This window comes from Astatotilapia calliptera, chromosome 17 (assembly GCF_900246225.1).
Source record: "Astatotilapia calliptera chromosome 17, fAstCal1.2, whole genome shotgun sequence".
NCBI classification, from domain to species: domain Eukaryota; kingdom Metazoa; phylum Chordata; class Actinopteri; order Cichliformes; family Cichlidae; genus Astatotilapia; species Astatotilapia calliptera.
The window spans coordinates 8,449,431-8,465,120 of NC_039318.1; the positions used below are offsets into that span (position 1 = coordinate 8,449,431).

General features: G+C 38.6%; 1 protein-coding gene across 4 annotated transcripts in view; it reads right to left on the reverse strand.

The window, feature by feature from the left end:
- Positions 1–15,690, reverse strand: part of LOC113008920 (BMP/retinoic acid-inducible neural-specific protein 3-like) — a 58,617-nt gene that overhangs the window by 21,822 nt on the left and 21,105 nt on the right. For 3 of the 4 annotated variants that reach the window (XR_003270087.1, XM_026146865.1, XM_026146866.1), the window contains exons 3-4: positions 3,238–3,428; positions 579–769 (exon numbers count right to left, since the gene is read on the reverse strand). Coding sequence is in view for 3 of the 4 variants with exons in the window: in XM_026146865.1 (XP_026002650.1) it covers positions 579–769; positions 3,238–3,428 (382 nt within the window). In the remaining variant the exon portion in view is untranslated. Of the gene's footprint in view, positions 1–578; positions 770–3,237; positions 3,429–4,764; positions 4,854–15,690 lie in introns of those variants that run through there. The other variant, XM_026146867.1, reaches the window with a different exon arrangement.

The window sequence follows — 15,690 nt, forward strand, 5'->3', positions numbered from 1 at the left end:
CAAATTTGATATAAAAAATGAAATCATTCAACTGGTGATTTTTTTTTATCTGTTGAAAGTAAATAACTGTAATTTGACAGGTTTATCACAAAATGATGATGTACTTTAGTATTGTTTCTCATTGTTTGCAAAACTTGAAAATTCATGAATAACAACACTAATTGTAGTTTAGCATCAGAAATATTATTTTGATTAAAGAACTTACTCATGCTAATGGATGAACCATTACAGACACGAGAAATATTATTTTGGTAATTACCAAGTGTGTTATTTTAGTGCAGCTTTGGCATAAATCTTACATTGGGTGGGGCTCTAATACATTTTTAGGCACTATATATAAGAGGAGTCTGATTTAGCTCCAAGTATGCAGCAGAAGTGAAATAATGTTCCAAGTTGAGAAGGAGAGAGAGTGATCTACTGAGAGCACAAGTGTTCTAGCCTTAGATTATAGTATAACCATGTCAGTTTACTGTCATTGTGATTTGACTGATGGATAAAAACTGAACTAGATAGAAGCTTTAATAACGTGTAAAGTTAAATATGTCCCTATATAACTCATAACAAGCACACAAAGATACCTTGATTGCAGTGGAGGCGATCTGGATGTGGTGCAGCTTGCGCAGAGTGCTCTCCCTGTCGATGAAGTAGGAGGCAGCCAGCTGGTGCAGAGCTTCCAGAGTCACAGTGGAAGAGTTGCCCGAGTAATCGCTCACCTCTGCTTTCTTACTCAGTTTTCGCTTATCCACAAATATGGTTAAGGCCTCTTCTCCTGCAATTAAAAGATAATCAAATTTAATTGTTTTCAAATGGCGCTCGGAGTTTTAGAAAAGGGAATAGAGAGTTCACATTGCTTATTGAAATTAAGGCCCTTCAATTTTTTTTTTAACATAAAGTCAGGGTCAGTAGCTCTGACCCTTACTTGTTTGGGTATTTTTTTTTAGTTGCTTTTCTTTATCGTGGAGCTCAGATCTTTTCACTTGCATTTTGTCATACCTGACCAAAGCTCATTATGCATGTTAATAGATTTTTTTTAATTAACTGAAAAAAGAAAATTTCCCATAAAGTATTTTGAGGGATTTTTAGCCTTCATTAGGACAGGACAGGCTCGGTAGACAGAAAGAACACACATCCACCAGGTGAGCTAAACCAGCACCACTAAACAACCTAAAGTTGACATTATTTGAAATTTTGAAAAGGGGAAAATGTCAGCAGCATTTGAAGCATATAGAACTAGAATGTTATAGATGTTTTCCCGCATAATGTTACATAGGTGGTCTTTAAAAGACACTTAGAACATGAAATAAATAAATGCATTCTAGGATTCAACTTTTCCCGAAGGCATTTATTTCTAGTGTCACAATATTTTGCAGCAGAGCTTCAAAATGAGACCTTCCCCAAACCTCTCTGTTGCCTTTAATAACCTCTGTGTAAAGAACTCTGGACAAATATTATCAAAAACACCAAGAATAAATGATTGTTTGAATAAAATCCACCCAGTGCTGCCTTTCTTCAAGCGCATGTAAGCTAAAGCAAGCATGCCTGCAAATACAGATGAAGATCATGTGCAAGCTCTTCCACATATGTAGCTAAATGCATTAAGTGTCACTGAGGTCAACTACTTCATTCAAACTTTAGGAGCTGATCTTGTACCTCAGCTAATCCTTTCATGATTGCTTTATTAGCTAGCATTGATGCAAATGGTCTTTCAATTGATAGGGTACTTTAAAACCTGCTGAGAGATACATGCACCAAACTCCAGGTGGTTGTGAGCACAGCGACAGCAGGCGCCTCTGAAGCATAAAGACACTTGACCATAATTAGGATAAGTCACGTCACCCCAAATCAGACGGCACTGATCACTGCAATCAGGACTTCATAAGTCTAGGAGCTGTGATGCAGCACACTTGGAGCTCTGAGAGTTCCCAAGACACTGCACATCATATTTCTCATCATAATGCAGTGCTAATGCTTCAGGGCCATTTTCTGCCCACTGCCTTTCTTACTCAGCTGCTGAAGGGCAAGCTCTTAATATTGCAATCTATTTATTAATTTCATTAAGTCCATATGTTTCCGAACACAGAGGCTATCCATTCAGAACCACAGAGGCATATCACTGGCAAAGATCCAAGGCAAACTCCTCATTCTCCTCTCTTCATACCACTCAGTCCTGGCTGAGAGCCAGAGTGCAGGGCTGCATCAGCTCTGGTAGCTGGGAGGGTTGCATTTTATGCATCTACTCACAACAGCGACCTTTTCAAAGCCAGGAGTTGCGTCTAAAGTAATTGACATGTGTTGTTTTGTAAAAAGCAAATGTGCTTTTCAAGACTTGCCCGGGACTCTCCAGCATCTTAAATGACTTTTTTTTTTTTCGTCTCTTGAGTCAGAGAACTATTAGTGCTTATCCATTCATCAGCCGGTAGAAAATCAAAAGTACCGTGGCTGTGACTGGGAGTGGGAGTGGCAGGTTCACGATACACAGGCTTTTACATGTATTCATACATCTCTGGAGACCAATTTTCTGAGCTGCTAGTGGCATATAATTCCACTGTGATGTGTTTTTCGGTTACTCTGAGTGTATTGCATTATTATGTCCCGTCCATCTGTTTTCCATACAGACCACCTGGAAAACCAAATTTTAAAAGCTTTTACCACAAATTGCATACTTTATTTAACCCCAGATCACCTGAGTGAGAACTAGTTCCTTAAAGCACATTTCCCTGTTTATTCTAAGCTGTAATATATGGGCTAAGTAGTTCTACGCTGGAGTAGCAACATTGCTCTTTTATTTCTGTTAGTCATTTGCAGGTGCTGACCTGGGACCAAAGTCTTTTTGCATCATTCATTATTTAGCTCTGAAAGCATGTCAGAGATATAAAAATCAGGATCAGAGCTGTGAGTTGAGCAAAACTGCCTAGCTGAATATCTAAATAGGTAGTTACTGCTGATAAGATCTGCCAGCAACAGATTTCATAGAAGAACGCTTACCAAAAACTGTAATTTCATCTGTTAAATCTGTTTTGCTCCAGTGTGTCATTTTGACCCTTCAACTTCAATTTTATTTCTTATTTTGTCTGAAGTTCATGGCAAAAATGGAAATGTGCACATACACATAGTTTCAACAGTTCTTCCAAAGTGTGATCTAATCTAAAAACAGCAGCTACATGGTGGTCCTGAACTGCCCAAGGAAACAACAGTGAATCGTAAAACAATCGATAGAGGATGGTTAATAATTGTTACCTCCCAGGGTAGCTGACAACAGGAAGTGAGTCCCATACTTCCTGATCAGGCTGTCAGTGATCATCTGGGTGGTGGGCCTGCGGCCCAAGAGTCGGATGTTCCTGATGAACTCAGGAGTAAGAGGTAACGGAGACTCCAGAAAATCTCTCCTTTCCACCGCCAAGTTGTTCACCTTCCATCTTCCAAACTCCCTGGAAAATGAGAAGTGATTATTATTAATATCCACTAGATTAGGGTTTCTAAGTGATAAGAGAAAATAAGATTACCTGAAAACAAATGAAAACAAGATTTGCGCAACTTTAGACTTATAGCAAACAGCTTGTAGTTCTGAAGCAGACGTGCTCACTGGTTCACACCGATTAACAGATGAAAATAATGTGCCAAGATATGCAGAAATGCACCAGCAAAGAAGAAGACAGCAGCTTAGCAAAGAGAAAGAAAAAAGCACATATAGAAGAGTATAGACAGATTATATTTTGTTGATTAACACTACATGTAAAAGTAATCTTCATTTAAAAGAAAAGTTCACATGACTTTCAATCATTTATGCAGCTAAAATATGTCATAATCACTTATTACAGGTTCTTTAGTATTTTCTCTGTATTCTGGCCTTTTTACATAATGGCAAATTGAATTGCTTTGATTTGAACTGTTGCTACACTTAGCAATGTGATATATGGAAACTTCATGCTATAAAACTCCTTGAAAAGCCTTCAGTTGATCCAAAACGTCACAGCAACATTATAGAATAAACAATTAGGAGTGGAAAAACATGGCTTAAAGTAGTCATTATGGCATCACTTCTTCTAAGGTAAAAGAGTTGACCACGTTTGCATATTAGAGATACAGTGACATCATACAGATAGATCTTCTGCCTAAAACTGAGCTGAATAAATTACACGAAGAGACAGAAACAGCAAAGACAGAGAAATAGTGAAAGAAAGAGTAGTGCATTGCATTTACGTTATTATGTTGTGTGCTATGACAGTGTTCAAAACCTCTCGACCATGCTGACGCAGCCTGAATTAAGGTGCAGCTCAGAGAAAGAGTGAGAAACAAAAGAATGAATGAATTCACAAGAATTTCTTTAGAAATAACATCCAGAGAAAAATCTGCTATCAACTGAAACCACGACTGCCACATGGGATAAAAATGTGCTCCAACTACGCAGCTTCCAGCTGTTTTCTTTAATAACCCTATCATTACAGAGATATACATCAAAATGGACAAGGTACAAGGCAGTAAAAGAAACAATAATGGATGTTTTCTATATTGAAAAAGAAAACAAAGTGAGATGAGCCTAAAGAAAAGACTCTGAGCCTTTGTTACGTCTTCAGATTCTTCCTCTCTGTCATTTCCTTCAAATTATTTTCACGTCAAGTGTAGCTTATGTGATGCATTTACTGTACATTAATACTTGTTATTTACTAGAATATGTATGAACATATTCGTGTAGGATTGCACTTGACAGACGATAATAATTCAAGAAAGAAAAATGAATAATACTATAAAGCAGAACCATCTTACCACCTCTCTCCTCCATACAGCCTATATGCTGCAGAGACTTCATCGACTTCCATGTGAAAACACAGCAAGGACATCACGAGAGGAAAAATAGATACCGTATGTCAAAGACAGCACGATAAACTGAAGCGGAGTGAGACGCAACCAACTAAAGGATACAGATGTTCAATCAATAAAGACCAACCTTGCACCCTGCATGCATTTTCCAAGTATTTGTGTGCAACATTTGCCCGAGGCACAGCTCTTTGTACTGGGATTCCATTTGGCAGTGCTTTGACTTCACACAAAGTTATTCTGTTACCATAAAGTTCAAGGATGATAAATTTCCACATGAAGCGTCCTTCACACATAGTACTGTTTACGTTAGTTGCACTTACACACTTTTCTCAACAGAGTGAGCCTCAGTGAATCAAATGTAGCCTCTTGTGTGCTTTGTTTGTCTAGCATGTGGCAAAAAAGTACTGGCTGAGAACACTGTGTTGTGAGAAGAGAACTTCGCATGGTATCCTTCGTGTAAAAAGATCTCCTTGGAGTTTTGCTATAATGCATTTTAATTTTGCTACCCAATATATTTGTTTTGATTAAGAACCAAGTCATAACAAAACATAAAGTGATAATAATCATGCATTTTATTTTAGGCACCTTTCAAAGTACTCACGGTCACCTTGTATAGAAGTGTAAAAAGCAGTAAGAATAAAGAAATATATCAATCAAGTCACTAAAGCACATACAAATGCAGTATGTAAAATTTGTAATCCACTATTTCTTTTTTCCCCCCTCATCAACATGATGGCAACTGCCAAAACTGAAATACAAATGTCGGCTGCCAATATCAGTCTAACTGATAGCACAAAGTTTTTCTTATCAGTGTGGTTTTGACCCAAGACACTATTTACTGCTTTGAAAAAGCCTCACAAATGTGAAGTTAATCACCAAAGAAACCAAAGAGATAAAACTAAATAACTTCTGAGGCTCCTCACAGGCTTGTGCTCTGACATAAAAAGCCCAAAGCCTACAATACACAACATTCACGGCTCGTAAACTAAAGCATGGCACAGGAAATGACTGAAAAGCTGACTGCACACATGGGTGAACAACAAATAAAAAACTTTGCTTATACGCACTCATTCACCATATATTGACTCGGTCTTTTGTTCAAAGTATCAATAGAAAAGTGTGTCTGCGGGTTCACGCTCTCAAACCTATAGGGTACTGTTGCAACATATGCTGTGTACCCACTGAGCTCAGGTGGAAGGTTTTTTATTTCAGTATCTCCAACAGGGAGAAAAAAGTCTGCTAACTTTGATAAAAGCACTGCTACTTGCAGACTTTCAGGCAAGGCTTCAAGTTGTACTCTGACCATTGCTACCCTGCTGTCATAACAAACAGGATAAGAGAACCCGTGGCCTAACTCCATGCGACTAAGGTAGCCGAAGATCAAAACACAGGGTCACTATACAGGAAAGAAGTGCTTAGAAGTGAGTGCTGAGCTCAGGGATTCCTAATCTGTATCGATGTTTAAAGGCCCAAAAGATATAACACGAGGGTGGCAACAGTTACTTCAACCAACTTCAGTATCTATGCTGGTGCTGCTCACATTAAATGTTCTGGGACTTCATGAAAATTATTATTATTTCTTTCCACCTACCAATCAGATTTTGTAAAATTTAGATGATAATCTTAGTTACCTTTCATTTTGTGTTGGGATTTTTTAAGAGAACTGCTTATAAAATCCACTGACAACTCAACAAGCTAAATGTTGAAAAAGGTGTTACTATAAAATCTATCCAACAATACCTGACAGCTGTTTTGTTAGCTGTTGTTGATTTGATTTTGCTGTTATGTTGTTCTTCTTTTATTGTGGAAACTGTCTAATCAGAGAGATTAAACTGCAGTGGATGCTCCTTCATTGTTTTCTTTAAAAGCAGTGGCAGTTGTGGGGTTAACATCAACAGCAACATGCATGACTTTTTGAATGAATTTACCAGTCGATCTACGTCCCTACCCTCACCTATAGTGACCGAAAGAACGAAATCGCGGATACCAGCGGCGGAAATGGGCTTCCTCCGAAGGGTGGCTGGCCTCTCCCTTAGAGATAGGGTGAGAAGTATGGCCATCCGGGAAGGGCTCAGAGTAGAGCCGCTGCTCCTTCACATCAAAAGGAGCCAGTTGAGATGGTCAAGGCATCTGACAAGGATACCTCCTGGGCGCCTCCTGGGTCAGGTGTTCTGGGCATGTCCTACCTGGAGGAGGCACCAGAGCAGACCCAGGACAGGCTGAAGAGATTATATCTCTCGGCTGGCCTGGGAACGCCTTGGTGGTCCCCAAAACAAGCTGGAGGAGGCTGCTTAGGCTGCTGCAACTGTGACCCAGCCCCGGATAAGCGGAAGAAAATGGATGGATGCTTTTTCTTGTTCAATTGCTGTCCACCCCACATTAATATATTTTTCCATAACTTCACAAAATCAATATTACTTTAATTTACTTTATCTTTTACTTTCTGTTTATGACAAACAAATCAGCTTCAGGAAGCAGAGCAGCATTTTGACATTTTCAATTTGAAGGCTTTTTAAAAAAAACAAAAACTTTTTTCTGTTACAGTTTTCCTGACAGTTAGATTAAGTATAAAACACAGATATTTAATTTATGATTGGACTTGTATTAATATTATCATGACATAGATAAAAAAAGAACAGATAAACATGAAAAAGACATCCCGCCTACAGAGAAATAACCTAGTTTGCCATTTTGCTAAATTAAGGCTGTTTCCTTTTTAAAGCCGTTCAATGTTTTTGATGTTTAAAAAAAATGTAAAACTTAGTTATTAAGCCAAGAACTGCTGAAGATAGATTTTTTTCGCTCTTTCCTTGCAAATCTACATTGCAATGAATTTCTAAAGAGACATTTATGAAGTCACAGACAGATATCACAGCTGTAATTATAACAGATAGACTATGATTACTTTGAAATTTCTCTTGGAGGGTACCAGAGTGTGGTGCCAATTTCTGCTTGGCGCTGCTCCCAATTTACTCACATAATCACGCTCATGTGAGAAGAAAGTAACGGGAAAAATGTTCTTCAAAAAAACCCTTCTGCCTGTTTTGGAGAGCACTCTATTCATTTAAAACTTTTTTATGATGGGTTACATCCTGATGCAGCGTGAGCATCAAAAGCACAAATGAGCCATGCAGAAATGAATGCGACTGTCCCGAGTGATGGATTATTTTTGTCAGACTTCACTGTGTGGCAGGAAATAACAAACATTTAGTAAATGTTTGTGAGCTGCATTGTCCAATCAGTCAAATGTTGCACTTTTCTGTCTTCTGAGTAAAAGCTTGACTGCTGTAATCAGAATGGGTTGAACAACCTTGGCTGCAGATGATGGATGGAGGGAGTGTGGCCTTTTGAAAGGGTATATATCACATTAAACCAGGAGTAATGAGGAAAGCTCCAACACACAGATGTTTAAATGATACAAAGAGTAAATCGCCAAGAACTCAGGCTGCTGCATACAAAAGTTAGAGCAAGCTGGTGACACAGATTATAAACAACTCATATCATTTTCCTTTTCTGTTATAGAACTATAAAGCGAGACTGATTCGCACAAAATTAAGCAGAAATTGAGGGCAGTGTGCGAAGTAAACATAATGATGTTAAATGGATATGTGGTACCAGTTGACCTTTTTGCTGACACTGTAGTATTCAGACAAAGGCTTTGACTAATCTCTTGCTCAGATATATCTAGTGTAGCTATTAATCTTCACCTCATTTCATGCCGTACAAATAAATGACCTCTTCAAATGGGACACTATGTCTCTTGAGTTCCACTTTGCAGTGTGAAAGCACTACTTCAAAGCCACAGCACGTTCTGTGGGACCAAAAAAAAGAGAAATAGAAAGGGGGGAGGCGGGGGGAGTTACAGGTACAGGAAGAGTATTCGAAAATCCCCCGCTGTTATTCGTTTCTTCAGTTATCGTTGACTGTGATAAGCTAGGCCTGTCTTATCTTAAACCCCCAATAGGCCAAATGGTTCATCCTGCAGGGAAAGGATAAAATGAAATGGGTTTCACTACAGAGTTGATTTTAGGGGCTGCAGTCCTCTCTACACCCAGCTAAGTCATTATTATTATCAATTTCATTTCTTCTTTTTGCAGGGGTACATCAGTTTCATCAGTTTCAACTCTCTTAACACCATTACTGCCAAGTTGTTGATTTTTTTTTCCTCCTTTCAAACGCCAAAAGGTCCTGTTTCAGCTGGACCATCTCTGCATTCTGATGTTCATATGGATACCGTAGATCTTCAGTGATATGGCGATGAAACATTGTCCGGTTGTAGATGATATTGTTAGCTGCTGTGGAAAGGCTGTGAGTTAAGTGTTGCTTTAATTTTTTTCTCATTGTCATTCCTTTAGTGCCATCATGACTTTGACGTTTACAGTTTCGAGTGAAATATCTCTGTGACTTACAGCTGGCTTGTCAGATATTTTATTCAGATTGCTTGGTTCCAGCCGCAGTTTGTTTTAGGCTAATTTGCAATGAACACACAGCACTGTGGCACTTGACATGCGTTACACCTGCTAAATAGAAACGTAGGTTATTAGCATCAGCGCTGACATTACCATTTAGCTCAAAGCAGTGTGAGAACAGCACAGCCTCACCCAACCATTGCAGTCACAGCATCAGACTATAAGTCCTGTTGAAATAAATTCACCCTGATTGTGTTGCTATGTCACATTAAAGTTATGTTTTCTTGGATGCATTTAAAAAATTATAGAAGATAGTGAAGAGCCACAGTATGTTCTAATGTATTGATACAATAATCACAATACAACACTGTCTCGCCTGTTTCTCCTTTGAATATTGGAAACTGTCCTCTATCATGTCAGGAGCTTTCACCAGTAAGTGTTTTTGACCATTGTGCTACATTCCTTTGTGCTCGTCTGTTGCCTCGATAGCCTTAGTATGGTTAACAAAATGGACAGTGAGTCTGTCAGAAGATCACTGGCAGTAATCTGAATGTTCCTGACCATCGTTTTAGGGTAAAAGCCACTAAGATAACTTTATACAAGCCGCTACTGCCTTTGCACATGATATTTCTTTTACTTTAATCAGCATGCAGGATATGCATGCCTACAGTTAACCAATACTTGAGATCTTTTGTCCCGTCAGCTATTAGCTGTTTAAACTAGAAGAATCATTATTACTCTGCCTTCATATGAATATTATTCTCTCTTTTATCTCCACTGAGTGGGTAAGTGGAATAATTAAAGTGTGTTTTTTCTCAGGGCATGTGTACATTTCTGTTTTTGTTGATATTTTCTTTTTTTTGTTGTCTTTGTGTGAGGATATTTGATGAGGCAATCCAAAATGATATTTTGAGTTCATAAACATTCAGTCTACTCTGAAGTCCTGGATAAATATAAAGGACTCAACAACTGATGCACTTTTACTAAACTAAAATACTTCCATGTGTTGTTAATTTTGTACTGCTCAACTACAAATTAGAGGGATGATTGCACTCCAACTTCTAAACCACCCCAGACTTAAAAAGAACACAAAAATGTCAAATATCAGCTACACAAAACTGCAGTTCAGTAACATCCCTACCAGGTCTTACAATTAGGTAAATACAACCTGAGACGAACAGCCTAACATGACATATCACACCATGTCATTACTTCACACATACAAAAAAAAAACCCCTAAGCCAAAATCCAGAAGCATTGTGTGAAGCTTAATATACCCCATCATTTAATAGTTTATAGAGGCACCTTCAGCAGCAATAGGTCTAGTAATAATAACTAATAACTGCAATAACGTTCCCATATGAATTTATCAGTTTCTCACAGTAGTGTGGAGTAATTTTGGGCCACTCATCTTTCAGTGTTAGGTTCTTTGAGGTGTGCAAGCATTCATTTATGCACAGCTCTCTTAAGAAACAGCCACAGCATTTCAATCAGTTTCAGGTCTTTACTTTGACCATTGCAGCACCTTGAATATTTTCTTTTTCGGTCATTCTATTGTAGGTTTGCTTTTTTTTTGACCAAGCTTTAGCTTTTAGAGAGTTGACCTTGTATTACATTAGACTACTGAATATTTTGGTTTACACTGTTGCCCCAATGACTGAAAGGTGCCGAGATCATGTGGTGTTTGGTTTTTGTCAAATGTTATACTGTGCATTTTAGCAAAACAGCTCCACTTTTGTCTCATCTTTTCGGAGGACATTGTTCTAGAAGCCTTGTGGTTTGTTAACAACTTAACATAAGCTGTGCTGCCAGTAAGAAGAGGCTTTTTAGTAAGAAGAGGCTTTCTCCTGCAACCCTTCCAAACAAGCCATACTTGTTCAGTCTTGTTCTAATATCACTGTCATAAACATGCTAACTGAGGTCTGCAGAGTCTGAGCTGTAGCTCTTGGGTTTTTGCAGTTTCTCTCAGCATTATAAAGTCTGACCTTGGGGTGAATTTGTTAGAATGTTCACTTCTGGGAAGATTGCCAACTGTTTTGAAAGTTTTCCACTTCTGGATAATCTTCCTCTCTATAGAATAATCGACTTCCAACTGTTTGAAAATGATCCTATATCCCTCGCCTTGATGGCCGGCGACAATTGCTTTTGTCTGTGGCATTGAGCTAACAAACACCTGAATACTCCAGACCAGGAAGCTGCCGAAAGGACCAGACTGTTTTTATTGTCCTGAAACATAAACCTTTAGGATTTAAGAAAGGTGGGCTTTTTTCATGAGTGTAAGTGGTTTTACAACCTTTAATCAGCATAATCAATTCAATCAATTCACAGTTAAATTGTAATTTTATTGAAATCTTAAAACACAAAAAATAACCGCATGGATTTTCTAGACGCAAGAGGTTCAGAGTAAGGCCAAATGCATGTCAGCACTCCTACCTTCACCCTGGTGAATTTGGCAGCTTTCCTCTTGGCAGTGTTCGCCATGAACAGGTGGCTAAGGCAGAAGGCCCACATTGTGTTTGCATTGGAAGCAGTGGGGATGCTCTCCAGTGAATCCCCAAAGCAAACAATCACACACACTTGCACACCCACAAAAACACAAAGCCTCTTTCATTTCCTTTGCAGAACTTGTTAAAAAATCTTTCAAATTCAATCAGTAAGAAAAGTGGGAAATTGAGTAGAGGCATAACGTGGTGTGAATTCATTACTCCATCACTGCTGAGCCAGCTCAAACACTGTAACTCGAGCCACCGATTCTGGTAATTCATCTTCTCCTGTCATTGAGCATTTATTAGGATTTAGCAGAAATCTGAACTACACATGTGGAAGAGCAGACCAGAAAATAATATTGTCACTTTCAATCACCTCTGCCCAGCAGTCGGCGCTAAGCAGCGTGTCTTTCAACTAAAAAAGGACTGTCAAAAATTATCACTGGCAACAAACACAAGCGAAAGCCACATTTACTTACGAATGTAGCACGATGGTGAAAAACACTTACTGGTGAAAGCTTCTCACATGATAGAGGACAGTTTCCAATATTCAAAAGAGAAACAGGTGAGACAGTGTTGTATTGTGATTAATGTATCAATACATTAGAACATACTGTGGCTCTTCACTATCTTCTATAATTTTTTAAATGCATCCAAGAAAACATAACTTTAATGTGACATAGCAACACAATCAGGGTGAATTTATTTCAACAGGACTTATAGTCTGATGCTGTGACTGCAATGGTTGGGTGAGGCTGTGCTGTTCTCACACTGCTTTGAGCTAAATGGTAATGTCAGCACTGATGCTAATAACCTACGTTTCTATTTAGCAGGTGTAACGCATGTCAAGTGCCACAGTGCTGTGTGTTCATTGCAAATTAGCCTAAAACAAACTGCGGCTGGAACCAAGCAATCTGAATAAAATATCTGACAAGCCAGCTGTAAGTCACAGAGATATTTCACTCGAAACTGTAAACGTCAAAGTCATGATGGCACTAAAGGAATGACAATGACAATGAGAAAAAGAATTAAAGCAAATGAGCCTGTATTTTGTCCATTTACAGTGGGATCATTGTCTCTTTAATACTTTTACGATTTCTACTGATTTATATAATTGTGAAATGTTTTTTATTTCACTTCCAAAACAACCAAGTGCCAAGAGAGCAACACTTTTTCCAAGACAATCAAAGGGAAGAGTCTTTAAAGGCCTACTATTTATTATGGTTCTTTTACCAGATTATTTACCTCATGGGAGAACTTGGAGTTGTCAAAACCTCTAAGGGGATTTCAGGAGAGGAGATAAGACAGAGAACATCAGTTAGAATGTAGCAGTGGGATGTTGAGAAGCAGCGCTGAGGGAGTTTGCTCTAAAACACTCACCTCAACCCTCTTCAGAGCACCTGCAGTCTCCCTTGTGGTTTAGGAACTCTGCTGTTGTTCATTGTAGCTGAAGTGCCTCTTATATCAAACTGTAAGCCGCTTTGTTGTGATCAAGTTGAACACAAAGAATGGGTGCATCATAAGTACTCTGGCATGTTGAATAAATAAATTAGGAATAATTAGAAGAATCCCATTGTTTTAGTCTACTATTCGTTAATATACAGTGGCGCTCAAAGACACATTGATGCTATCTGTGCTCTAATTAATTCCACTGAAAACTGTTGTAGTAGTTTAATTATGTGTCCTTAATTTAAAGTGTGAAGCAATTATGTGTTGTTGATGACTTCAATATCTATGTTGACAGCAGCTTTAGGAGTGGTAGACTAAATTGACTTCAGCATGTTGAAAGACTGGAGTTTATTTTTAAAGGTTTGATCTTTTAACATGTCACATTTACATGTTTCAGATTGCCTACTTTTTTATTAGACAAAGATACCCATAATAACCAAAAATGAAATTTTTAAATGATGATTCACTTATTACAGAAAAGAAAAAAAGCTTTCTAAATCTGTCTGAGCCTATATGAACAACAAAGGTTAATTTCGCATTAGCCAAAAATGTCTTGATGATCCATGAGACATTTGGGAAAATTGTCTGTGGATTGATCACTCAAGAGTTGAGGTTTTTGGAAGGTTTGAGTCCTGTTACATCTAATCTCTGATATAAAACAAAAACACATAAACACACACATACATATAAAGAGAGAGCAGCAGACAGAAAGACAGACGAAAGAGAGGGAAGGTGATCCGGACTGGGATTGAGTTGGAGTTGCCAGATGGCAGAATAGGAGACAAACAGGAAAGTACCTGATATCCCACAGGCCAATGGGAACCATGATAAAGACACAAGAAGGTCAGCCAGCAAAACACCTCTAAAAAGGTAAGCCATCTCAACAATAAGAATAAGATCCAAGCCATCAATACATACACCCTACACTGCAAAAACTCAAAATCTTACCCAGTATATTTGTCTTATTTCTAGTCAGAATTATCTCATTACACTTAAAATAAGACAGTGAGCTACAGGGCAACATTTCAGTAAACTAAAGGAACTTGTTTCAAGACAGTGAATCTTAAAACTAGAGATTTTTCACTTGTTCCACTGGCAGATTTTTTTTTACTTAATACGAGGTATTTTAGCTTGAAATAAGTGAAAAAAATCTGCCAGTGGAACAAGTGAAAAATCTCTAATTTTCTCTAGTTTCAAGATTCACTGTCTTGAAACAAATTCCTTTAGCTTACTGAAATGTTGCCCTGTAGCTGACTGTGTCTTATTTTAAGTGTAATGAGATCATTTTGACTAGAAATAAGACAAATATACTTGGTAAGATTTTGATGTTTTGCAGTGTACCAGTCATCGGATACCTTGTTGGAATAACAAGCAGGCCACAGAAAGTCCAGGACCCTGAGGCTCTATGAGCAACAGAAAGAGGGAGTGCAAGGTTTAGTGAGTGTCAGCGTGACAATCAACAATCCGAAAAAATAGATCAGGAAGATGCCCCCTACCCTGAGATGAGCTGCTTCAAGAATGCCCAAGCTAGCTGAAGACAGACTGAGTGACCGATGCACCTGGGATGTACGATCAACAAATAGAGGAAGGGGCTGACATCAAGAAATCTTGCCAGTGGCTAGAAAAGGCCCACTTAAATGACAGCAGAGAGGCTCTGATTGTGGCAGCACAGAAACAGACCCATAGAGTCATAAGTCTATCACAGCTGAAATATGAGAAAGTTGATGTCTTAGAAGCAGGAAAACTGGGCAATCATACGAATTTGGGCAACTTTGACAAAAGCAAAAGCATGATGGCCAGACGACTGGCTCAGAGATTCTCCAAAATGGCAGCTCTTGTGGTGCATGCCCGGTCTGCAGTGGTCAGTATCTATCAAACGTGATCCAAAGAACGAACAGTGACCAGTGACGGGGTCACGGGCGACCAAGGCTTATTAATGCACATGGGGAGTGTCACAGATGACCATTACCTTCATCAGCAACTCAGTGGGAAAGGAGAGGAGCTGTAGACCAACTCCAAGTCAGTGATCACCAAGTGCAAAAAAGATCAAAGTGATGCACTGTTCCCACTGCTGTTCTGCATAGGCCTTAATCCTCTAAACCAGCTCATCACAAAGAGTGGATATAATTACAAGTGGAATGATGATCAGCCACCACCTGCACATTTGAGACATCAAGTTAAGTCAAGAGTGACTAAAAAAATTTACTCACTGATCCACATCACCAGGATCCACAGCAAGGGAATCGGGATGTGTTGGAGTGAATAAATGTAGTTGAATGAAAAAAGAAAGGAATAACCCACACTGAAGGGGGACAAATGCTAGAAAATGAGGATGCAGGAAGGTCACCCAGCTCAGTAGTAAGAATAGAATAAAATAATAATAATAATAAAATAAAATAGAATACATACACTCTACTGGTCATCAGACACCCAGCTGGTATAATAAGCTGGGTATGTAACTATAAATTGGCAACCACCTGGTGAGCACTGTTAACTTAACTGAAAACTAAGCAGCCTCATACTTATCA